Source organism: Toxorhynchites rutilus, chromosome 3 (assembly GCF_029784135.1).
Source record: "Toxorhynchites rutilus septentrionalis strain SRP chromosome 3, ASM2978413v1, whole genome shotgun sequence".
In the NCBI taxonomy this organism is placed as follows: Eukaryota; Metazoa; Arthropoda; class Insecta; order Diptera; family Culicidae; genus Toxorhynchites; species Toxorhynchites rutilus.
In genome coordinates, this window is record NC_073746.1 from 139,507,811 (window position 1) to 139,535,251 (window position 27,441).

General features: G+C 39.3%; 1 protein-coding gene across 1 annotated transcript in view; it reads left to right on the forward strand.

Annotated features, from left to right (window-relative positions):
* Nucleotides 1–26,514, forward strand: part of LOC129777239 (uncharacterized) — a 105,992-nt gene extending 79,478 nt beyond the window's left edge. Inside the window, exons 4-10 of the mRNA XM_055783400.1 lie at nt 16,225–16,396; nt 16,460–16,832; nt 16,887–17,838; nt 24,020–24,321; nt 24,388–24,861; nt 24,923–25,083; nt 25,156–26,514. Coding sequence (XP_055639375.1) covers nt 16,225–16,396; nt 16,460–16,832; nt 16,887–17,838; nt 24,020–24,321; nt 24,388–24,861; nt 24,923–25,083; nt 25,156–25,850 — 3,129 coding nt within the window. The 3' untranslated portion in view covers nt 25,851–26,514. The remainder of the gene's footprint in view (nt 1–16,224; nt 16,397–16,459; nt 16,833–16,886; nt 17,839–24,019; nt 24,322–24,387; nt 24,862–24,922; nt 25,084–25,155) is intronic.
* The last annotated feature ends 927 nt before the right edge of the window (nt 26,515–27,441 follow it).

The window sequence follows — 27,441 nt, forward strand, 5'->3', positions numbered from 1 at the left end:
CGGAAAGCACCCCTGCGGTTTACTCGCGGCCCATATGGGGCTGATTTATTCACATACCCCAACACGATTAAGCAAGTTGATGAGCGAGCGGTCATCAGGATAACTTCACCATAGCGGTTTGTGTTTTTTTTTTTCTTCTTCTGTCACAAACAAGCAAAGGACAACGTTACAAACATCGCTTAATAGCTTGTTATACACATTGTCACCCCGTTGTTTATTGTTGCTGCGAGGATACAACCAACGCGAGTAAAGATAATGATGATGATCGTGGGAAGGGCGGAAAAATTGATCAATAGACGACGCTCATCAGGTGGATCCGTGTCTACCATTCCCTCCAGCGCATATCCCCAAACTTCATTAATTAGATTCAATTACAAAGAACGTTAATTTTGTGGCAGAAGAAACTATTCCTAACAAATGTTTCGAAAACTCATGAAGGTGTCATGCCAGGCATGCCATATTTGAACCTTGGCCTTTACATGTTGATGCTTTCAATTCTGATCCTGCAGTCGATTCACGAGGGTAATATTTGAACCCACACCGGATGGAACCGGTTGACACCTTGCTATCCATTCTATCGTAGATTCTAGCGAAAAGGAACAGTCCAATTGTGTGTTCGTTGATAATCAAATGGCCTAGCCAAAAAAACCGGTGAACCTGACGTGAAAAGCCACAGAGAATTATTTCCCCATTGTTGTGGGCGGCCAGTGCTCCTGATGAAGCCACCGTCGTTGGCGGTGACGTAAATTTCCCACATGCGAGAGGACCAGCGGTGCGATGAAATTTAACATATTTTTGATTAGCGATAGCCACCCGAGAAGAAGGCGCGTGCAGGGACCGTGAATTTTGACAGTCATGTTCTACACGAGAAGGCGAACCGTGGAAGACGACTTTAAAATGCTTGATTAATTACGCTGAAACTTATTTGTGTTGCGATGGTGTATTGATCAATTTGGGTGCCAAACCCATTGGGTTGGTTGCAAGTTCGCGAAATAAGGCGAAAGGATGAAAGCGTATTGTGGGAGTAGTCGCACGACAACATGATACGATTCAATTAGGAAAATGGAAGGATCACCTACATTTTATATTGAAACCCATATACAGAAACCGAGAAGCGGAAGCAATTCAGAAGCGGGTTGTGCTATCACCGTCGTTGTCATTTATCGGTAGCGAGTGCAAAGCTTCTAATTGCAATTAAAGGAGCAAACGTGCACATACTCACGTGCTACGGCTGGTCGTCACCCAGATATGACGATACAACAAAGAAAGCGGTCGTATCTTGCGGAATAATAGACTATTCTGGTATCTTTCTTCAAGGATATATGTTCTTCAATTGTGTCATCCCACCATGAGACAGTTATTTTGCAGAAAAAACTCGATATCAAACAATGATCAATAACTTCGTCGCAAACCAATCTTTGATTCATCTTCGTTCATCTTTAAATTTATTAACATTTACGATGTTTCTCCCCAAAATAAGTCTGCTGATTTTACCACCAATGAATTGTAATTGAAACATCTTTTTGATATGAGCACTGTATCGATAAGTCTTTAGCAACATCTATTAGTAATTAAAATAAGACGCGATTATTATTTCAATTTTTGTTTTTGATTTATTGAAGATCAGTTCGAAGTGAAACAATAGCACTTTTGACGAAAGACCTTTCATCAAATATTGCACAGTAGCTGTTGTGCATTTCCTAGGTGCTGCTGTCCATTTTTTTCTGAATTCTTCCATGGTTTGGAAAATGGTTCCCTCTTTCTTGAAGACCCTTTCCACAATCGCCCAGTAACGTTCGATTGGTCGGAGTCCTGGAAAATTTGATGGATTGATGTTTTTCTCCACGAACTGAATATTATTGTCTGAGAGCCACTGAGAGACTTAGCGTAATGTGTTGATGCCAAATCCGGCCATAAGGGGGGAGACTGATGCTTTTTATAGAGGAGCAGCAATTTTTTCTGCAAGCGCTCATCTTTGTAATTTGGACATGTAATTTGGACATTTAAACCGTTTTGCGTTTCGGTTGAAGATAGCACACTTTTCACTACACCAAGTGTGCAGAGTTTTCTTTCTTGTCTCAAGATCAATTCTAGTCATAGCGAAATCGAGCAACTTAAACGGAATGAATCGATTGTACAAACCTTTGTTAACATATAAACAAAATTTAGCTTGCATGCACACTAAAACAAGTTCACCCATTTTTGAATGGAGTCATTATAAAAGTTGCTAATTACTTTTCGATACAGTTCTTATATCAGCGCTATCATGGCGAAACGATGAAGTGAAGATGCACTTTCAAAAGCAAAAAACACAATTCAAGGTGAATTACTGATAATATTTATTTAGGGCCCTATTCTAGAAATCGAATCGAGGATTCGATACAATCACTATCACTATCACACCGAGTAAAATCTGGAATTATAGAAATCGAGGAAAACTGCTCGATTCGTTAGCAAGCTCGAATGTCAGCGGTTGTGATGAAATATTTTGAAACAAGTTTGAAATGTTTCATGAAGCACTATAAAAAGGATGCCAAATCTTTTTTAGGCATCTGCTATGAAAATGTATTTCCAAAAGTGTTAATAAGGTTATGTTTTGAAGTAAATTGATATTCCCTCAAAGAATAAAGCTTAATAGGCGTAAGGCACGCATGCATGTGTAATAAAAACGACAGCGTGGAACAATTTGCTGTACAAAAAATATAATTATTAGAAAATCTATGGAATTCCGTGAAGAGTCATGCACGAATTTCACTTTTCTTTTAGCAAAACATTTTTTGATATTCATGTAATGCAACATGTAATTCTCTTTTAGCGTCGATTTCTTGTTGTAGCGGCGTCGATAGCTTTGTTGTATTGGGGCCACCATCTGTTGCTCTAAATTCTTGCTTGTTGTGTGCTAGTGTTTTCTTCACCTTTCCCCTCATGTCAATCCAAATCTGTAATTTGAATAAAATCATTTTTATTTTGCAGGATAGCTTTAGCATATGGTATAGAGGTATTATACCACCCCGCCATTAGTTTGATCTATTGTAGTGAAAGTGGTATAGTTTGGCATAGTATAGCAATAAAAAAGAAAATTGCTGCCAAAAATAACGTACTAATGTATGCTAGTAGAAGTAAGCAATTTTTAGGTAGGAAATTCGGTTGAAAGAAATTCAAAGAGTATGATAAAATTTACTTATGAAAGTTATGTGTATCGTAAAAGAAATACTTACTTTCTGCTATTCTGAACCTAGATGCATTGGTGGTCTCAGTGCATTAAGTTCCTCTCTGGATTCCTCCAACTTTTCCTACACCGGGATTATATTAGAACTGCCCCCACAAAGATCTCGAGCAATGCCTACGTTCGCTTCCATTGTTTCAAGGAGCCGTTCAAACTGGTGGTGATTTGGTTTTTTTCTTCCACCACTCATTTTCAGCCACTGAAATATGCGCTGGAAGTAAATTCTGCATTGTAAGTTATAACATGATTAATATAAATAATGCTGGATTGAACACTTACCTTGTATAGACTATTCTGGCAGCACCGTAAAACAAATGCTGATCAAAACAAACGAACATGTGTTGCAAATTGCATATATTGAAGCGTTTCTGAAATGTTTCCCAAAATAATGCTCTGAAGATATGCAACAAGTGAACCAAACAACTCGAAAAGTTCTGACACTTGCATCGATAGTTATCACTCGCTCGGTGCTATCGAATTGCTAGATTTCTATAATAGTAAAATAGAGTTTTTTTTATAAATTCGTTTATTTTTACAGGCTCAGTTACATAAGTTTAAAGGAGCCGAAATCTTAAATATATTTTTAAAACTATATATATGAACAATTTTCTTAAATCTATGGTTAGTAATGTGGGAAACCGATTACTCGTGGTGGACTCGAGATTAAAAGGGTGACATTTTCTCAGGAAAAGGATGGGGTATAAGGAAATTATTACAATGTTGATAATCACACACACTTAATTCTTAAATCTATTCGTACATCAGTTGTGAATTTACATTTCATTCTTCTGTTTATAGCAAGCGGACCAATTACTCACAAAGGAAGAAATGGAGGGTATAAGGATATAAGGATAATCACACACGAACATCGATAGATTTAAGGAAAACATATATTTGGGACATGTAATCAAGGTCTAACCGAGCCAATACATCTCTCACCGGCACATTGGGCTGCCTTCCTCTAGCCCGAAGGGAGTTCTCTAAATTCGATCTGGCAACAAGATACACCTCACACGACCAAACAACGTGTTCGATGTCGTGGTAACCTCGGCCACAAACGCAGATATTGCTGCCGGCCAGATTGAAACGAAAGAGTAGCGCGTCTAACGAACAGTGATTGGACATGAGTCGGGAGAAGGTGCGAATAAAGTCCCGACTCAAGTCCAGACTTTTGAACCATGGTTTGAGGCTAACCTTAGGGATAATCGAGTGAAGCCACCGGCCCAATTCATCTTCGTTCCATTTGCGTTGCCAGTTAGCGATGGTATTTTTACGGACTAAAGAGTAAAATTCATTGAAGGCGATTTGACGCTGATAAATATCGCCTTCAATCGCACCTACCTTTGCTAATGAGTCAGCCCTCTCATTACCCGGAATTGAGCAATGAGAAGGGACCCACACAAAGGTAATGACATAACAGCGTCTGGATAAAGCACTCAAAATTTTTCGTATTCTCTCAAGGAAGTACGGCGAGTGCTTTTCCGGCCTCACTGAACGGATAGCTTCGACAGAGCTAAGACTATCCGTTACAATGTAATAGTGTTCAACAGGTCGTGAGGCGACGCTGTTCAGCGCCCAATGAATTGCTGCCAATTCAGCAATATACACTGAGCAAGGATTCTGAAGACTGTGTGAGGTGCTAAAAAATTCGTTGAACACTCCAAATCCTGTGGACTCATTTATAGTGGACCCATCAGTAAAGTGCATATTATCACAATTGATACCCCTATATTTTTCATCGAAGATCGTTGGAGCGATCCTCGATCGTTGGTAATCTGAATATCCATGGATATCTTGCTTCATGGACAGATCAAAATGCACAGAGGAATTGATGTAGTCAGGGAAACAAACACGGTTGGGAATATACGAAGAAGAATCAACCTGCATGGAGATGAATTCATGATATGAACTCATGAATCCGGAGTGAAAATTTAGCTCGATTAGCCGCTCAAAATTTCCGATCACCAATAGGTTCATGACCTTACACCGGATGAAGAACCGAAGAGATAATAAATTGAAGCGATCTTTTAGTGGGAGTAGGTCTGCCAAAACCTCGAGACTCATGGTATGCGTTGAGGGCATACATCCCAACGCAATACGGAGACAAAGATACTGAATTCGCTCGAGTTTAATTAAGTGTGTTTTGGCAGCTGATTGAAAACAGAAACTGCCATACTCCATCACTGAGAGAATAGTTGTTCTATACAACATTATAAGATCTTCGGGATGGGCTCCCCACCAGGTGCCGGTAATTGTACGGAGAAAATTTATTCTTTGTTGGCATTTTTACTCAGATACCTAATATGGGCCCCCCAAGTACATTTGGAGTCGAACCAGACCCCAAGATACTTGAATGACATAGCATGAGTGATCGGTTTACCCAAAAGTTGAAGCTTTGGTTTTGCTGGTCTATGCTTCCTAGAAAAAACCACCATCTCTGTTTTCTCCGTGGAGAATTCGATCCCTAGCCCAATGGCCCATGTTGAAAAATTGTTCAAAGTATCTTGTAAGGGTTCTTGTAGGTCGGATTCTGTTGATCCTACGACAGAGACCACTCCATTATCTGCAAGTTGTCTTAGGCTGCAATTTTGTGTAAGGCAATTGTCGATGTCGCTTACATAGAAGTTGTACAAAAGGGGGCTTAAACATGAGCCCTGGGGGAGGCCCATGTAAGAGACCCGACTTACTGCCGAATCTCCGTGAGAAAACTTCAAATGCTTCTCACAAAGCAAGTTATATAACATATTATTCAATAGAGGCGGCAGACCCCGAGAGTGTAATTTGTCTGTCAAAACCTCTATTGAAACAGAATCAAAGGCCCCCTTTATGTCCAAGAATACTGAAGCCATTTGTTTTTTTCCGGCGTAAGCCATTTGAATTTCTGAAGAAAGCAACGCAAGACAATCATTCGTCCCCTTGCCCCTGCGGAACCCATATTGTGTATCTCAGAGTAGGCCATTCGTTTCAACCCATCGATCAAGGCGAAACAAGATCATTTTCTCCAACAATTTCCGTATACAAGACAGCATTGCTATTGGGCGGTACGAATTGAAGTCGGACGCGGGCTTTCCGGGTTTTTGTATAGCTATAACTCGTACTTGTCTCCAATCATCTGGAACAATATTATTCTCCAGAAACCGATTGAATAAATTCAACAAGCGATGTTTCGCCACATCAGGGAGGTTTTTCAGCAAGTTGAACTTAATTCTATCCGATCCCGGAGCAGAATTGTTACATGAAAGCAGAGCAAGAGAGAATTCTACCATCGAAAACTCGGAATCAAGATCGCACCTATCTTGTGGTATATCTCGAACAATTTTTTGCACAGGAGCGGAATCAGGACAAACCTTCCGTGCAAAATTAAAAATCCATCGATGTGAATATTCCTCGCTTTCATTGGATGAAGAGCGATTTCTCATGTTTCGAGCCACTTTCCATAATTTTTTCATTGACGTTTCTCGTGACAAACCTCCCACGAAATTTCGCCAATAATCACGTTTTTTCCCTTTGATCAAGTTTTTAAATTGATTTTCAAGGTCCAAATACGATTGAAAATTTTCAATGGTTCCACGTTTCCGAAAAGCTTTGAATGCGTTCGATTTATCCTGATAAAGCTTGGAACATTGGCTATCCCACCATGGATTGGGAGGCCTTCGACGAATAGTGGAGCCTGGGATGGGTTTCGTTTGAGCGCGAACCGCGCTGTCATAGATCAAACGAGAAAGGAAGTTATACTCCTCCAATGGAGGTAAACCATCTCTGGAATTGATGGCTAGAGCAATCGCGTCCGCATATTTTTTCCAGTCAATGTGTCTTGTGAGGTCATATGCCATGTTTATAGATTCAGAAAAATTCGACCCAATGGTGATGGAAATTTTGATTGGCAAGTGATCACTACCGTTGGGGTCCTGGATTACATTCCACTTGCAATCTAACGATAGTGAATTCGAGCAAAGCGAGAGGTCAAGAGCACTTGGGTTAGCAGGAGGTTTAGGTACACGTGTTGTTTCCCCAGTGTTCAAAACGGTCATATTGAAGCTGTTACAAAGATCATATATCAACAATGAACGATTGTCGTCGTACTGTTCCCCCCAGGCAGTTCCGTGAGAATTGAAGTCTCCCAAGATCAATCGTGGCTCAGGAAGGAGTGAGCACATGTCAACAAGTTGCTTGCGGCTAATCGCAGCTCTCGGAGGCCAATACAAGCTGACAATACAGAGGTCTTTTCCTCTGATGTTTGCATGACAAGCAACAGCTTCAATCCCTCCAATAGGTGGAAGGTCAATTCGAAAAAATGAGTGGCACTTATTGATCCCCAATAGCACCCCTCCGTATCTGTCATCACGGTCCAAGCGTATAATATTAAAATCGTGGAAAGAGAGATCATCTCGTGAAGAAAGCCAAGTTTCGGACAGAGCAAAAACATCACAATTGAAGTTATGAATTAAAAATTTGAATGTATCCAATTTAGGGATAAGACTACGACAATTCCACTGTAAAACAGTGATATCTCCGACCTCTCTATTTGAATTAGACATCAAGAGAGATAATCATTGCAAGGAGGGGCCATGTTTGCATCAATTGTTGCAAAATTGTCTTTAATACTGGAAGCATTGATATGACAATGGTTCTGATGGAGTCGGAAACATTAAAGCATGTGAAGATTTGAGCCACAAGGTCATTCAACTTTATAAATCCCGATTGGGAAGTTGAACTGGACGGTAAAATAGGGACAGTTGGGGTTTTTGATGTCCCTTCGAGTGCTGGGTCGTTCGAAGGTGAATTATTCCCACGGAAGCCAGGAGGAACCTGATTTTGCTTGTCCGCTGCACTCGATTTTTTAGGCATGCTAACAGAGGGTATAACCGGAGGGGCTTGTCCTTGAACTTTGGGAGTGGTCACATTTTTGCGCCGGGGATTCCCTTGGAAGATGTACGGTGTGCCCTCGTTAGCTGTATCCGCTTCCATTTCGTCAACTGGCAGCGAAGCGAAGACATTGTTTGCGGTTAAAGGTTGTTGCTGTTGGGCCAATGGAGAAGCGCCCTTCAAAATTTCCGCAGAAGTGCGCTTCGAGCGTTCCTTTAAAGAGCGCTTCTGCTTCTCCCAGCGACTCTTGTAAGTTTCACAAGCCGAGAGCACGTGCGGATTTCCTCCGCAATATGGACACTTTTGCTCAATCGCACTGCAGGATTTGTCCACATGTTGCTCTCCGCAAGTGGCACAGCGCTCCTTGTTGGCGCAGTAAGCTGCTGTGTGACCAACTGACTTGCATTTCAGGCAAGTCATGGGCTTTGGCACGAAGAGTCGCAGCGGTAGCCTCAATTTGTCCACCATAACGTAGTCAGGGAGGGCGGAGCCAGCAAAAGTGACTCTAAACGAGTCGGACGGCGTAAATTTCGATTCTTTCCCTTCCTGGGAGACTTTGCCGAGTTGTCGGCATTCTAAGATTTTAACCTTAATCAAAGGCAGCTTTTTAAATCTGCCATCTCCTTCCATAATTGATTTGCACGTCAGACCCGTTTCGGTTATCACCCCCGAGATTTCTACGCCATGGGAAGGCACGTAGACACGATATTCCAGGGTAAACCTCTGGTCGACGACAATACCGTTTGCGTCTTTCCGATCAGCCACGACAACACGCAGTTTGGTCGGTCTAACCTTCGTAATTTCTGTCACGGAGGAGTATCTTGCCAGATCTTTCATGATCTGAATAACATTAAGTGCTTTTCCGTTTGGCTTAGGCCTGAAGAAAACAACCCACGGACCAGTTCCAGGTGCATCTTCAGGATAGACCTTGACACGTGGAGAGAAGACAACAGGAGGAGAAGGAGATGACGAGGATTGAAGGGGATCGGGGACAACAGGATGGGGAGGCGAAATCTGAGCTGGGGTAGGAGCGAGGGGGGTTGGAGAGGAGATATTTGCAGGTTTTTTAGAGGGGGGCTTGCTAGAGTTAGCAGACTCGTCCCCGGACGAAACATCCTCTGATGTAGGAACGCGTTTAAGTGTCTTCGCTGTTCCTTTATTTGTTTTTTCAACCAGAGGGGAGTCATCATCAGAGATCTCCATATCTGGAGATCCTCCCCCTCCTTCTGCCATTCTGTAATTGGTACTTATAATCTAATATTTTGTTTTAATAATAATAATAATTAAAAAAAAATCTTATATCTTATTTATTTCTATTCACCACAATGCACCCAGTGCTGATGAACTGGCAACCGCTGCTTGCTTCTCAATCGGAGCGCTTGTGCGCTCGGCACTATCACACACCACTAAGAAGTGATGCTCTCCTTCACACTGCTGTAAGTGAACAGCGAATCGCGCTGGTATTGTGTGCGTGCAACTGAGCACCGATGTCCGACTTCGATTGCGATGGCGACAAATCGGCGAAAACTGAAAGCCGGCTGGCCTTGCCAGGCTTTGATGATTCTGCTTTTCTCACTAATTCCGAGTTCACACTGCGTTTTACGATATCTCGAACAGTTCGAAAACGCGCGAAAAAAGCACACCCGGGCGATAAAAAAAAAATAACAGCCAACGGTAACCGAAAACAATGCTTTAACGGAGACGCACAGCACATGACCGGTTACTCGAAGCTTATGCCGAAGAATGATGAAAAAAATAGAGTTAACGAGCAAAATTCTTATCGCCTCGATTTCTATAATAAGTATTTGTTTAATATAGTTTTCGATTACTCGCACAGATCTAACTTATGAAACGTCACTGAATATCTTGTATACTATGTACTATTAATTATCGTAATTCTTAACACCGAAACAGACGGAAAATTCGGTGTCAGTCCCAGGGGCCAACGCGGGGCTCAACTGGTTAAAACATTTCTGTTAAAATTGAAATCAAATTTGAGTTGTTGAAGTCATAATTTGTTCTTTTGAGATGGAACTGTAGAAACTTATGCCGAAACAGACAAGAAAAATATACAAAGAAATCTGTGCGAACAGTGCAGGGTTCTCGAGGCGAATGAACTGCAAAGTTTCAAGTCTCTCTAAAACAAAAAGATGAGATAAATGCAGGGTAGTCAATAGATTTTTGGATTATGGCAAATATTGTTCATCTTTCCGCCGCCTTATAGCATGTCTGGTAGATAACGACTGCATAACGACATATGAGGTTTTCCGCGTTCGGAATGAAAAGAATGATTAGTCGTTTCATGGCAGTCGCGTTAGGGCAATACGTCAAACATTTTCTGCACCCGTTCAGTTGTTAAGGCATGAACTTCTTAGAAATTAAGCGTACTTCAGAATGTTACGAACCAGTTAGCAATGTAGCAATGTAGTATATCCGATGCGTGAGTGTCTATGAACTCGTGACGCAGAATGAATCCAAGTCGGGGTTTCGAATCAACCGTAATCTGGTCTTCATTTTGGTCATTAAGGTCACAATTTGGGATCTTCGTAGCCTAATTGGTTGCGTGTCCGCTACTAAGCGAACTAGCAAGCGCATAACTCAGGGCTCTCAATTGACCATCTTCGTGTGGTATTCTAGCTACTACGTCCAAACAACAATCATCATGTGACGTTAATCCTAGACCCCTACCGCTCACATTACGGCCTGCGTCATCGGTAATTGGTACTATTTATAACACAACAATGGAAGCCTCATATCAACAGTCCCGATGTGAACGGCCCAACTGTGAACATTCGAACAATAGGTACAGTAAAACCTCGATTATCCGCGAGCGGTTGATCTAAAAAGGGTTACTGTGTAATATACAACAAAAATTATCGTTGGATAAAAATGTACACGATTAAATTCGGCTTGCTAAATGAACCTACAGATGGGATAAAATATACGATATACGTTCTAATTCCATGAAAAAACGTTCACTCTTAGAAAAACATTGCAATATACACTCTGTCCAACTTCTATAAGACCAGCCTGGTTCCATTTCGTTGCAACACAAACAGTTTGAACTTCAACATGATACATTCATACATTGTTGAATGCTTAGAATAAAGTATATTTAACGTCAATTTCTTTCAAAAGAGTTGTTTGTTTATTTATTGTGCTTAAATATGATAATTTCAGCTGTCCAGTTTCTATAAGACCACTTCAAAATTGATAAGGATTATCAATGAAAAAATTCAAAACGATCCGCTGAGTTACACGTCAATAATTGGCAACCTTGCCATTTCAGTTAATAACCTGGAAAATTCGTTTTGGAATACTATTTACCAAATGCTGCTGAACGAATTTCTCGAGATTTTTCCATGTTTTCGAAATTGCGAACATGAGCTCTTCAATCGTGGTATAACGTTTTCCCTCAGTGTAGATTCTGCGTACAAGGATCCCCCTAAGATTTTCAACAGGATTCAAATCTGGAGAGTGAGCCGACCAGTCCAAAAAAAGTTTTTGGTTCTTATTCCATTGCTTAGTTTCCTTGCTGATATGAATAGTAGCATTGTTTCGCTGGAATGTGAATTTTTTGTGACGATATCCACGCAAAAATGATAGGAGAGAGAATTCCAGAAGATGTATGTAATTCTTGAATGATATGAAAGCTGTCTTGAGCTTTCCGGTTGCACAGAATCCCGCCCAAACCATGCACGAGCCTCCACCAAAATTCCTGGTTGGAAAATACTGTTCCTTCTTCCATAAATCACGCCAGTACCCGTTGAAACCAACGAGACCGTCTTAATTGAACTTTTTTTCGTCAGTGAAGATAACCTATACATTGAAGAACTTTTCGTTGTGGTATATAGCAAATGTACTCTTTTTGAAGAATTATTTGTCACAACATACCATACCCCACTGTCGGTTCATGTGAGCTTTGGTAAAACTTAGACGTCTTCCGATGTGAGATGGTGTAAGATGAGGAGCTTTAACCTTTTAAACCCTCTTTGTGTGAGGATATTTTTATAAAAACTTGACGAATTGTCACCCGAGTAACATTTAAATTCAAATATTGCCTTTTTTGCATAAGCGATTTTGAGGTATTCGAGTCTGTTCTAGCTATTTCCCGCATATCCCGGTCAGAGAGCTTCGATTTACACGGAGCTCTCTTCTTCCTACCGTATCCTTGATTTCTTTGATACCGACATTTTCTTGGTGAAATGCATCGATTTGTCTTTCTTTTCGCTCCGTGAGCACTTTTCCCTTCGGCCTTTTCCAGATTTGTTGATCAAAACAACTAAAACAACAGAAAAATATAACTGGTCTTATAGAAACTTGACACTTGAAAAATATAAAAGCGTGTGTGTGTGCACAACATATGAAAATCATGCAGTGTATGGTAGTCACCAATACCAACACACAACACACAGCACAAAGCAGCAAGATATGGTCTTATAGAAGTTGGACAGAGTGTACGCTCTTAGGTAAAGTGACAAACAATACAAAAGATCAAGTTATTCTAGGACTTACTTCCATGCGATCGAGCAGTCTGCCGTTGACATTTGCATAATGTTTAAATATGTTGCAATAATGTTGCTACCCGGTGTTAAACGTAGTCTGCTCTTGCTCAGAAGAAACATTCGAGAGAATGCTTACACTTCGTTCGATTGCCAGCGTAAATTTGGAATGTTAAATACACCTAGAGATACTACGATATTTGTTGTAGAAGCACGGTTCGCAACATATTTTACTGCTGCGTTGACATGTACCTAGTAAAAATCAGCACATGAGTTATACGCAAATGCTACTTCCTAGAGATTCTCGCGAACTACCTAACAATTTTATGTTATCGATACATATAGATAAATTTCACACTATAGCCTTTTCGGCGTAACAACATTTCTTTTGTTCGACTGTTAATAAGAAACTTCCATTGTTATGTTGTTATTAGATGATTGTTGCATGGACGTGATTGGTACGTGGACGATCGCAAGAATTTGTTTCAGTGTGAAATGTCACCTTGACAAACAAGCATAAATATGATTGATTATTTGATACATACCGTACGAGGTATCGATCACTACAGCCCTCTACCGAGGAAATAATGGAAATTTCTCTTCCCAAAACCTAATATTTAGAACGTTCACTCCGGCTCTTAACTTCAGTGACTCTCACGAGCCTGGCTCACCGGGTAGCGCTCACTACCGGGGAGCGTATTTGATTATACTGTTATACGGCTTGGACTACCTCGCGTCCGTCGTTACAGGCGTGAACGTGTTAAAGTCTATATTTGCCTATTTGTGTGTCTGCATAACTATTCATGGGCGTTTGTGTATGCCGTTGATCGTTCAACGTTAAGCGTTAATTGTTGAGCGTTGATCGTTGAGCGCTGAGCGTTAAGTGTTGAGCGTTGAGCGTTGGGCATTGAGCGTTGAACGTTAAGCGTTAAGTGTTGAGCGTTGCATTCGTTTCTGCTTCTGTTTCATTTTCGTTTTGGTTTCCGTGTCCGTTCCCATATTCGTTTCTAAAAAGGCATCGGAATACGATATATGACTTCCACTGTTAAAATCCACTCAATAACCATATCGTAGGGGTTATCTATCGTTGCTGGTCATTTAGAGCCAGTAACAGTAAACCGTAAGTCAAAACAAGTTTATTTTCGTTTCCCACACGTCAGTTATTTTCAACCATTACCTGTATAATTCAGGGTGTTTGTCATTTCCGACAAATTGAGAGTAGATTCGCTGCAAAAAATAAAAGATAGGTTTAGTGCCACCATTTTTCAATTACCGTTATAATTTAGGGGGTCAGGCCAGGACCACCTTTCTCAATTTTATTTAATTTACAATATTTATTCAAATTCCCTGTTCCGTTGATATAAGATAAAATTATTTGTCTCTCTGTAATTATGGATTGGATTGGACTTTCTATCCAGCAATTCCATATAAAAATGGCTTGGACTTTGCTCAAACTTATATTTTTGAATTTCCGCATTTCTTTCACTCTTAGGTTCCATCATTCTCAACTAAAGTAGTCTGAAAAATCGTCTATTTTACTTTATTCACACTCATTTCTGAAAATTTGTGAATCTTGAACCGCTTAACCGATTAACGATTTCTTAATTTCTTACAAATAAAAGGTATTTCGATTTAACCGTTTGAGTGCTGAGTAAATTTTGTGACCAGATAGCAAAATGCAGATGGGCATATTTAAAAAAAGTTTTAGCTTTTCAAGTGTCATTTCTTAAATCCATCGAAAAATGGATGAACAATAAGCGATAGAATCTAGATGTTTTTCAATTTATACCCCCAATATATTCCCGGAAAACGAAATCTTATGATACAAGGTGCTCTCTGAAGTTTTGGCATACAACAAGAAGAGCGCTATCTGCATTTAAACTGTTAAAAGATCATGCATCTCCATCGATAATATATCGGAACTACCATTATGGAGACGCATGTGTTTATTGAAATGAAAAATAACACTCGATTACTCGATTACTCACAAGATATCAAATTTTCATCTGCTATCGCACTGTATAGTGAAAAATGTCGGAAAACTCGAGCTAGTGCTCTGAGAGTTAAATTTTCATTTTTCAATTTTCGGCAATGGTTTTGTTTGTATTGGTGAAAGGTGGTCGTTATTTTTTCGACACTGATGCCAACCAACATCATCGAAACAGCTATAAAAAACCACTCAATAAAATATTATTTCTGAGTCATAGCGTTTCATGTCATGAAAATCAATAGAATAAAATTGTGGGTCTATAATGTAAGTTTTAGCAACTTTAACATTGGGTAAGAAAATTGTATTGCACGGGAAAGTATTACATTCAATCAAAATGCCTCTGCCAACGAAGAGAAGGGTTAAGGCTCTCCAACGTGAATATGTGAAAACAATACGATAAAAAAAGGAAAATATTAAGGAATTATCAACATCGGGTTACTACGCGGAAGAACTTGTGAATACCGAAAGAGCCCCAATTCCCATGTGTTTTAAATTTGCTCATGTTACGCTCGCGTGTAATCAGAATTTTACTTCATATGCAAATGCACCTTCTATATTTATTTATATTTGCAAATGTTCATCGGAACATATCGTTCATACATTTTACTTTAGTATTGAATTGTTATTTTTTTTTTTTCAAATGTATTCAAAGACTCGTGTCAATGAAGCGCCACACTGTCTGATAAGTGAATTGATCTATTTTTACAAGTGGGTTTACCTATACTACCGCAATGGCTAGCTTCCACCTTCACCTTAACATTTTAAAGAAAGTAATTTCCTTTTTTTTGGAATTTTGATACTTCATGTAGAAAAATCTGAAATTTCCGAAAAAAAATATAAAAAACAAATCGATTAAATTTTCAGTTGGTCACGAGTCCAGGGTTGGAACTCCTTTTCTAGAGTAGCTTTGCAACCCCCGCTCCTGTTCTCAGAAACTGGTTATTGAAGTGGGTGGTTCGGACATCATTAAGTAGGTCCAGTGAGGAGAACTTTCCAGCACTAAACGGTATTCATTAGACCGTCCGAAGAGTCCCTCTGTTGTTGGAATCGCAGAACAAACAGTGTCGCGAGTCCGTCTCGTAGCACAGGTGAAAATCGCAATCCAAACTAGGGTTTGGAAGAAGAGGACAAACGCGCCCTCAGGTGTTGGCTGAACACAGCCTCCGAATTACATCCAGGACCCATTATGGCTAGTCGCTCAAATTTAAAAAATGAAGAGGCGCTCGCGTTGGCATTTATCCAATACAAATGTAGCAGAGAGAAGCGCAGATTCATACAAGCGAGGTTGTGTTGGATCTGTACTTCAAAATTGATAAACGAGAGGCTTCCAAATATCGAAAACAGTACCGTGCTATATTCTTTTTCCAGTAGATCATTTTCTCATGTATTTGCTGACGAGAAGAAACTTCCGTCGCATTCAAATAAATTAGTTTACATATTCCACTTGTTTCGATCACTTTTTATGTTGTACCAAGCGAATGGACTACGAAGACCCCCTATGAGAAACGCGTTTCTTTGATACCATTTTGAGTGCAAATTTTCAGATTTCAGATATTTCGAAAGAAAAGGTTGAAACCATAAGATATGAAATTTACTGTCTATTAACCAACGAAAAAATCTTTTTTCTTATATTCTTCCAGAATCAACCATTAAATCATCGAAAAGTGCTATTCGTAGACAACGATACGATCGCCATGAACGGCCAAGTCCACTATCAACTGCTGAATGACACATTCAAGTTTTTCCAACCGAAATGCACTGCGTATGAAGTGGAGCTGATTGCTGGCACCAAGCAGACAGTGTTCAGTTGTGGTAAAACGTACAATGCATTCATAAAAAGTCTCATAAAGTAATCACACCTTCTTTTATTTCCAGCTCTGATGGCTCAGCAATCTGGCATACTTCCCAAGGGTCGTTATTGTGTTGTACTTCGAGCGCTTGATGAAACTCTGCCACCCACAATCGATCCCAGATCTTCAGCTAATTCCACCATTTGCATCAATTCCAATCACGATCGCATCCACCTGCCACGCCCGGAAGCTTTGGTTAGTGCTGATGATGTTGTGTCTGAAGCAAGGCCACGACGCTATGGAGGTAAAAGGCGTTCCAGCAATAAGGTAGCCGCATCTCTGGCTAACTTCCATTACCCTCGGCAGGTAGATCTATACAATACATCAACAAGATTTGCCAGGATTGCCGAACCAAGTAACTTTTATGACCATCTAAATGATACCAAAACCGATCTTGAGTAAGTTACATTTACAGTAATCTATCAATGATATTCAATATTCTATTCTTGTAGCTTTCGCATCGTCAACAATCCTCTCAATGCATTCGATATCACCAAACAAGCGGGAATCATCTATTTGAAAAACGCAACCAACATCCAAAAGCAGCTTCCCGGTGTCGTTCTGAGTTTAACCGTTGCATGGCTGAACCACACTGCCACGATCCGTATAACCCTCAAATCCATTCCCGGTGCATTCTGCAATGCCTCGACCGAACAGTTCTGCTCACTTCACCCGGATCAATCTAGTTGCATTTCCAGCTGTGGTATCGGCAGCCGCGAGGGTTCGTGCAAGTTCAGAATTCCCGACTCGATGGATCCGTTTGCACTCGCTGGATTGGGCTCGAACCCGTTCGAGGAGAATTATCCCACGTGCTCGCCCGATCTAGGCTACTGCCCGGATAATGTGTGCGATCCACTGGAGGAGATGGGCTATCGGGAAAACATTCAGATATGTCCACAGGATTGCGTGCTCACGAGTGATGTGATTGGACTGCACCATGTGGACCATACTAAGAGTAGAGGCATTCATATGTCTGCATCCCCCTGCACTTGTCGTGCAACGGGACAATGTGATTGCACTGTGGCCCTGAAAATCAAGCCCGAGCATAGAAAAATCAAAACGAAGCCCACTACTAGCACAAGTACCACCACGGAAGCGAATCCGGCTCGTAATGGCACAATTGATGCCTCTTCGCCGGCTGCAGTTCGAGATGGAAAGTACTCCCGACAGTCCGGGTTAATCAATGGTCCGTATGCACATTATTACCTATTGAGTATCGTCGTTGGTCCAATGCTGGTTGCGGTGCTTCTCGTATCGTATTGCTTTAGACGGAAAAATAACCTGAAGAAAAAACTAGTCAACGGGAACAATATTCCGATGAATTTGGTTAGCAATGAAACCGAGGTGCTGAATGTCGATCTCCCGCTGAATTCCAGGATAAACGATATCAGCTTCAAAATTGACGTAAGTATATACAATTTACGTTTCTTTACTTTCGAATTTTTGTCATTACGATTATTTCACGAAGAGTTACTTTAAAACATTATCGGTACTATAATGTTCACGAAACAACATCAAATTCGATTATGCTAATACCATACAAAACATTTTCTCTGATCGGAAATCAAAGAGGTATTGATTTGAAAGCCCTGCAGTTCTTGAAAATTGTGGTATAACTCCGATTAGGATGGGCCGATCTTTAAAAAAAAATCGATGTATGTGGATCGATTTTCTAAACGGCACAGGGATCGATTCACTGACCAAAAATCCTTATGGATATATTTTGATGAAAATATGAGTAATTCCCTATTTATATTTTAATAAGATCTAAAACTTTGTCGAATACACTATATCGCTATATTGACTTTTTGAACAAAATTAGGATTATTTTTTTTTTATTAATTGGTTTATTTTTACAGGCTCAGTTACTTAAGTTTAAAGGAGCCGAATTCTTAAATATAATTTTAAAACTATATATATATAAACAATTTTTTTACATCTATGGTTAGTAAGGTGGAAAACCGATTACTCGCGGTGTACTCGAGTTTAGGAGGGTGACATATTCTTAGGAGAAGGATGGGATATAAGGAAATTGTAACAATGTTGATGATCACTCAATTCTTAAATCTATTCGTATATCTATAGTTTATTTACGTTTCAACTTATTCTACTATTTATAGCAAGGGGACGAATTACCCGCAAAGGAAGGAAAGGAGGGTATAAGGATGTAGGGACAATCACACACGAAGATCTATAGCTTTAAGGAAAACATATATATGGGACATGTAATCAAGGTCTAACCGAGCCAACACATCTCTCACCGGCACATTGGGCTGTCTTCCTCGGGCCCGAATGGAGTTTTCTAAATTCGATCTGGCGCCAAAATTAGGATTAGTTGTAATTTAAAAAAAACATGAAAAAGTTGTTACAAAAACTTTTTCCCTGTAAAAGTCCAATCTTCCAATGTATGGACGACTTGTTTGAAATTGTAAGGGCTATTGTTATAATTTTTTTGAGAATTTTAGAAAGATGCATTTTTGAGAAAAATTTATTCCAATTTTTGAAACAATTTTTTTTCAGCGAAATTTTGTTTCTAAAATTTTTTTCATTGTATTTTCTTATGAAAATTTAAATAATTTCCTATAATTGATCCTTTGATTCAAATGTTGTAGGTAATATAGTCTTTTATAGAAAATCATAAAAAAATTTAAGCCATTTCAAAAAAGTAGTTCTTTTTTGAATATTTCAAATATGCAAAGTAGCTTAAAAGACCCATGTGTTTACACCCACAACGTTTCGCTGCTATCTGAGATGGTGTTGCCAACGGCCAGTTGAGTTGGCATGCAATTCGTCTATATTTTTTTATATTTTTTGGAAAACTAAAATCAGATGATTGACAAATCAAATTAAAACTTATGAGATATTCTTAATTTTCGTAATTTCATTTCCGTAATTATTAATTGTATTTATTTTTTATAGTTGACTCGGTTAAAGATAGAGATATATTTTTTTATATTTTTATATATTTTTTTATATATTTTATTTTCTGGAAAGCTGAGGGTTCTTTACATATTTTTTCTCGCAAGTTCAATATTTTTTTAAAGAAGACTAGGGTAAATGATTTTGGTTTGTCCAATTTGGAGTGTTTTCGCGCAACTAGTAAATGCAAATCGATTTTTCTCCATGAAAATCACCTATAATCAAGACGAGTTTGGGTTTGTTGAAAGTCCCTAGTTTCTAATAACACCACAAGGTTTTCAAATTATTCAAATTTTTATGTTTTTAACGATTTTCCTCAAAGAGAAATTATGATCATGATCAAAAAATGATCATGGTTTGTCCGGTTTTAGAAATCGCCATTTTTGAATGAAAAAATTCGAATTTTCAAGTAGATGTTGCATTTCTCATTGCTTGAGTTTACTGTCATCATATTGATCCATTCATAATTTAGGCTTTCTTTAGAATATTGCCTTTTCTTGGGCATTTTAAAAGTGTTCACTTCAACACACTCAACACAGAGAAACTTTATTTCTGCTATGCGCGAAAGACACCATAAACAAACTGCAGCGCGTCGAGCGTTTGCCATAGGAATCATGTGGACAAAACAACATTAGTGATTCGGACAACTCATGACCAGAATTAAGGTCATCGAAATGCGTTAATTACATGGTTCAGCTATGTAAATCTGATACAAACGGTGTGCAAGCATAATGTTTACAATATCTGTAAGTGTTATAGTCCAGAAAAAGTCTGGATGCCGTGCCAAACAATCATATGGCGATTGATTGAAAGTTAGCTCAAATGAGGGGCGCATTGACACCAATAGATGGTGGATTTTATAATTTTTTAAAACATGTGAATCCGTACCTGCTTTGACGCAGGTGCGCTGCAGTAGAGCATTAAACAAAGTGGACAAACCATGATCATATTTTCGACTGGACAAACCAACATCATTTACCACATCTCATTGGCTAGAATTTGATATGACAATCATCTGAATCGGTCCAGTAGTTCAAATGCTATGAATTTTTGTGGTGAAAACAAGGGAAAAATTAATTTTTTGGACAATCATTAAACTTTGAAAAATCATAACTCAAAAACAAAAAATAACCAAGCAAACTTGTGTTCCACTGATTGTTCGGTAAGTTTTAAACATCGAACGGCATACTTTCGCCTGATAGTTTTTTGCATTGAAATATGGGTGATATATATCAAAGCAAAAATCCATTCGGGTAAACGTCCTATCCATAAAAATGATATCCGAGTGACCTTGTTTCTGAAGAGACGAATGAACTCTCAGAGTTTAAAGTCTCTCTAATTCAATACCTTCCCTTGTTTCTGAGAAATGCTCTAGAATCTCGCTGTATTATAATACTGTTCTTTCATCTCCTCCCAACGCATTATCTGTCGTTTTGTTTTTTAACAAATTTCAATACAGTCAACTCTCCCCAACTCGATGTTCTGTATCTCGATATTTTCCTTAACTCGATGGATTTCATGGCATCTTTGAATGATTTTACAAGCATTTTTCTATCCATGTCTCGATACCTCCCAAACTCGATGGTCCCTTGGATATCGATTTAGGGAGAGTTAACTGTATTTCATTCTATGAATTTTATGGCGACTGCTTGAAACTGACAACTTTCTTCTACGTGTATGGGCTACGTGATCCAAACGGGGCTCTGGCAACCCTATCCCAACCAATGTAAATTGAGCTTAGGCCGAGATGGGAAATGAAAGGTGGGAAGATTTTTAAATCTGTGACGTCAGAGATTTTGTTTATGTATGCTACTTTTCTTATACTAGTCCACTACATAGGAAAAGTGTTGTTATTAAAAGTAAAAATAAGCAGATGAAATGAACGAACTAGTTTTCTTAAATCAATGCTAGCGTTCAAAATCATAAGGGCCCAACTGACATTTTAGCAGAAACTGAAATTTCAGTTTTTATTGAGGTGTTCTATACTTAATTTCAATTCAATTTTACTTCTCGCTACGTCGACCAAAAACGTAAATGATCAAAGTCAGAGTCACAAAATCTTTTGACGGAGGAACATTCGATAGTGCATGGGAAAAAGGTAGCAAGTTTTTTTTTCATGTAAAATGCACTTGAAAAAAAATTAGTTGACTCCGTATGACCTAGATTGAGACAAATATTTTCCGCTTGTGTCTTTGTTCTAGACGAATGAAGTGTTCAGCACCCTAATTGTGAAAAAAGTTATTACAATAGCTGACAAGAGATAAACTTCCATGAAGTTGCTCTAAAATCCAAACATAGTAGACATTAGAATACTATTTCTGATATAAGAATGAATCAAAGAAAAATTAAACATTTTAGTTTGTGATATGTTCTGTTTTTTTTATAATGCAAAAAATATTTTTTGGAAATGTGTAATTAGATTTTGTATTTCCTCTTTCAACGTTATTCGTTCGCACATTCAATTTTGTACCATTTGAGTAACTGACTGGTATGCCTGATATGTGAACTTCCTATCTTCCTGGCTACTAATACAATCGAAGTTTAACACAACCAAAACCCGTGAATCTTCCCACCTTCTATTCTTCATCTCGAGCGTAGGCAGCATAAAGCAGGGCTCGCGCTAAGGGGGCTACGTATTGTTTACTGTTTGGAGCCATATATGTTAATATTTGATTACGTTGGATAATTTTCTTTGGCAAGCGATGTTTTTATACCCATCCGGAAGCTTTCTTGGCGATTTGCAACTAAAATCACTGTTACAGGATCGCGCGGGGCACTTCATTTTTAATTCAGGTTATGAATGTTTGGTAACATTTGTGTTCAGGCCGTCAAACGCACTGAAGAGAAAAAGAGAGAGGGGAAAAACTTGAATCGTAAGTCCCCACTCCTTTTCCTGTTCGGGTGGAACACTACACACAAAAATAGCTTCCCGACCGAGGACGAGTCGTTATTCATCCGTCGAGCAAGCAGCAAGTGCTTAAGTGCAAAATCCATAGTGGCAACCTATTACAAGAGTAACAGTAACATCAGCAGCAGTTTTTCTACAGTAGTGCGAATAATTTCACCAGCAGGAAAATAATGGCGCATTCGCATGTGCATTAATCGCATAAGTGTAAATAGTGTGTATATATTGACATTCAGTGGTTATTAACAAAATGAATAAAGTGTAAATAGTACTCAAACACCATGTGTCCATTCTGCACTGCTCAACCCCGTTCCAAAGCACATCCCAAAATGTTAGGCCTTTCATAGCACGGAGTGGAGCCACAGGGGCTCCCACCCACCGAATAAAGCGTGAGGAACACGAGGGTTCCTTCCACGCACCCGTTGCCTCCATGAGTGGAGCAACATAACAAAATACAGTCCACCCCACAGTTCCCAGCAGACGGAACAATTTGAATACCTGATTTGACACAGGTGCGCTGAGCTAGAGCATTGAAAAAATTGAACAAACCAAGATTTTTTTTTCGATTGAACAAACCAACGTCATTTACCTTATACTGTAAAAATGCAATCCCCATAGTCCGTGTTAATATATTCCCTCATCGTTGTTTGATCACATACATCTATAGATTTTTATGTTCTTCATATCAAGCTGGGGAAAAAATCCATTATTTTTGAGTGAAACTCAACACTTCATTTGATATGCTTCAGATTGTCAGATTGTAACCATCCTAAAGGTATCTTCATAATGCCTCTCTCACAGAAGTGTTAGTCCTCATTGGCGAAAAGTTCTAATATTCGATCTTCCCTTGATCCCAATTTTTTATCACTCAGGAAGTTTTGCAATGCGAGAAAAACGGATGGCAATCACTCGGTGTCAGATCCGGACTATATAGTTGATGCATGAAAACATCCCATCCAAGCTCCCGATGTTTCTGGCGAGACATGTGTGGATTTGCGTTATCCTGATCAAACACAACACCTTTTCTGTTTGTCAATTCTGGTCTTTTATGCTCAATCGTCAGCTTCAAACGGTTCAATTGTTGACAAAAGAGATCTAAATTTAGTATTTGGCCATACGGAAGTAACTCATAATAAGTGATCCAAGTCCCACCAAATAGAACCTTCCTGGCCACCGTTTGAGCTGCTTCACCACTCTTTGACCACGATCGTTTTCGCACAATATTGTCGTATGTGACCCATTGCTCATCTCCAGTCACCATCCGCCTAAGAAATGGGTCGATTTCATTCGGTTTAGCTATGAAAAGAAGTTCCAACTGGCGACTGGTACGCACGCATTATTGAACTCACAACTCAGGATACAATCAAGAAGTGTTATTTGGCGTTGAAATCCTCACTATGTGCTTATACAATGACGCAGGTAATACTACGTTGGGGACGCGAAGTTCACTAGGAACTTTGTTCAGTTTCGGTAGTTCAGTTTTCTTCAGACTTGTTATTCAAACCTTACATTTGGGCCTGATATTCGACAATCATTTATTCACTTGTACTTCTGTTATGGAGCATGAGCTTCATTCAGCTCTAAGAATAAATTCTTCACTTTCATAGTGCAAAGATTTGCTATCATTTATGGTTTCTCATTCTAGATGTTAGATTTACGCATATTTTGTCCGTTGTTACATGCTCTATTAACGTCGTTTCTATTGTTATCTTTTAAAGCCTATGTTTCAAAATGTGCACAATGTTTCTATTATTATTTCAGTTCGATTCCAAGTGGGAATTTCCCCGCGAAAGACTCATACTGGACATCACATTGGGCGAGGGCGAGTTCGGCAAGGTGCTGAAAGGATACGCAACGGATTTACCCGAGAAACCTGGGCTGACAACGGTGGCCGTGAAAATGCTGAAAACCGGTGCCAATTCAGTTGAACTATTGGCACTACTTTCCGAGTATCAACTGCTGCAGGAAGTCGCCCATCCGAACGTTATTCGACTGCTTGGAGCTTGTACCATGGGTGAATCTCCCCTGCTGATAATCGAGTACTGTCAGTATGGTTCTCTGAAGTAAGTTTTTGCAAATAGAAAAAAATGTATTTTTGTAACTATTTTAAATCGATTCCATCCCATCAGAAACTATCTTCGGTTGAGTCGAAAATTGGATGTCATTAATTCAGCTGACTACGAAAACGCAATTGAACCCATCACCGTGAAGGACATACTGTCATTCGCATGGCAAATCAGCAAAGGAATGGCTTACCTCACCGAAATCAAACTCGTGCATCGCGATTTGGCTGCGCGCAATGTGCTTCTCGCCGAGGGCAAGGTGTGCAAAATATCCGATTTCGGCCTCACACGTGACGTGTACGAAGATGACGCCTATCTGAAGAAGAGCAAGGATCGTGTGCCGGTAAAGTGGATGGCCCCAGAATCGCTGGCCGATCATATCTACACCACCAAAAGCGATGTGTGGGCCTTTGGTGTGCTCTGTTGGGAACTGATCTCACTTGGAGCGTCTCCCTATCCAGGAATACCACCCCAAAATTTGTACACGCTCTTGAAGCAGGGCTATCGGATGGAATGTCCTAAAAATTGTTCAGAAGAGATGTTAGTTCTCTTCCTTGATGTTGTTCGCTTAGAAATTCTGAAATTAAATTTTATCTTACAGATACAGCATAGTGCGCTCTTGTTGGGCTGATGACCCAAAGATGCGACCCTCGTTCAAACACTTGGCCGGACAGTTTGAACTGCTGCTGGGTCGTAGTGCAAAGTATGTTGACATGGAACAGAATTCGATCTCCAACCCGATGTACCTTGAACATAATGATGGTATGTGTAAAACGATAGCTGCACATCCTTCCGCTTCCGAGAGTAATTACTGAATATATTTGTCCCATCTAGAAACCGACTGTGCCAACATCTCCTTCGTGAAGGAGGAACAAGCCCGTCTCGAAAGCCTTTGGGTGCCACCTCAATATGAACCTGCGACAGATAACAGTACCGCCGATAGCTTCCGTTATCTGTCGCCAATCACCGATAAAAAGTCGCTCCTGCTCCAAAGCTATGACACACCTCGACCGCTGATCGAAACGGCTACGATCGAGCAAAAACTGCGCTACGAAAACGACGTCAGATTGCGGCCAAAAAAACTTCACAACGGTACTTACCCGCCATCCTCAACGCCGACCATTTACATCAACTCGGCTAGCCATCCAAATTTGCTTACCAAATTCATGGATGAAACCTCATTCATCATTCCAACCGAGTACAACTCCCCAAGCAAACAACCGAGACGCGTGTCATACTTGGACATGAACAAAAACAGTGTTAATCTCAACCTAGAGATTAACAATATCATCGACAAGAAGCAATCCAAAGATATCGCTTTCCGATTCTCCAACGTTGATAACAGTCTGCAAATCGTGAGTTCGCCAGTTCGCCAAAAAACTCCGACGCAGCCAACGGTGGTAGAGATCGAAGGTGACAAAACCGACCAAAGGCTGAACAATGATAATGGCAAACATCAGTCAGACTTTTCTGACAAAGCGTTGAGGCCCCAAGGAATTCATAACGTTACCGTTATGTCTACCGTTTAGATTGAGATGCTCCCGAAATTGGAATTGGATATTGTTGAAAGTGTTTCGTATCACTTTTGTTTAATATTGGACAACCAAGAATGAGAAAGTTGTTACAAAGTGGTCTTATACGAGCGGGATACCAAAGTAGAACCAAACCGGAAACGAGTGCGAATCAAATATTTGATATCAATATTGCATATACACATACAGATAGATAGGAAACACTGAAACCCGTTACGCTGAGCTTAACGAAGTTTTTTTTTATGGAACCATTATTAATTTTATATTTATTTTGTAAAGTCACTATTCATTAATTAACTATCCAGGAAGCAATGATCTCAGTTCGCTATCGAATACTAAGATATTCCAGCAGATACCCCATAAGGCTGGTAGGTTAATGTTTTGTTTTTTGCCAAAGTTATTTATTTATTTGTTCTAGGGACAGGAGTAAAATGTGACATTGACTGTTATTGTAATTGAAGTTGTTGAGAGAGTCATGTTTAGTTTCTATTTATTGAAAGTGAAAACACTTGCCATACCGATATACTCTGCTGTGTCTCGAACTAGCATCGGAAAAATAAACATTCCCGAATCTTGGTGTTAGATAATATTTGCAAAACCAAGTGGTACAATCTGAATGTACATCCAAAGACATCCAAAGCAAATAAATATTAGTAAAGTACCTGCTGTTTTGTCTGAGTCCGAAAATTACCATTGGAATTGAATGGAGGTTCCATCCAAATCTAAATCAAATTTGAGAACTTTGAATAGGGAATTTATTCTTCTGAATACAGATCGTTATTCTGAATAGATTGGACATGCTCATGCTCAGTGCTCTAATATAGGGTTGCCCGAAAAGTAATTGTCGATTTTTTTCACTACAAATAAAATACTTTTTTCCGTAAATGGACTGAACGCATAAATGTAGGATGTACATCATTCTAAAGCTCAAACTCTCATGTTTTGGAATATTTAACGAACAAACTTTTGCCTTGGTGTGTGAAGATGTAGTGGACAAAAATATTGGGAAAAACAAAAAATCGATTTCTCTGTTTCTTCAAAGATTTTGTGGACTAACACAATATTTTGCCAACTAATTCAATAGCAAATCCAATTAGCATTATCAAGAAGCTTTCATTTGGTTCCTACAACGTTTCTTTAGGTGATATTTTTGTTTCAATGAAAAATGTATGCTTTATCTTTTGTCGGGGGATGAAAAAATATAAATTCGTCCACAAATATGAAACACTTGATTCATCGATAGTACTTCAACATAGAACACAACCTTCCTTCTGTATATATTCACTAGCTGACCCGGCAAACTTTGTCCCGCCCAAAATTTATTTTTCGATATCATATCCATGTTTCCTTACTAAGCGCTGTTCATGGGTCCAATCGCAGAATTGTTCATTTATTAAGAAAAAATACCTTTAAAATTACCTTTTACTATAAAATTCCTAGTACTTCTACCAAAACTCGTCATTATAATATCAGATTATCTCAGACACAATTCTCGTTCAAGTTCACCCCTAAATCAGACAATTCCTCTCTTGAGTTTTGCTCTTATCAACACATTCGGCGATCCATTCATATTTAAATAGATAGAAGA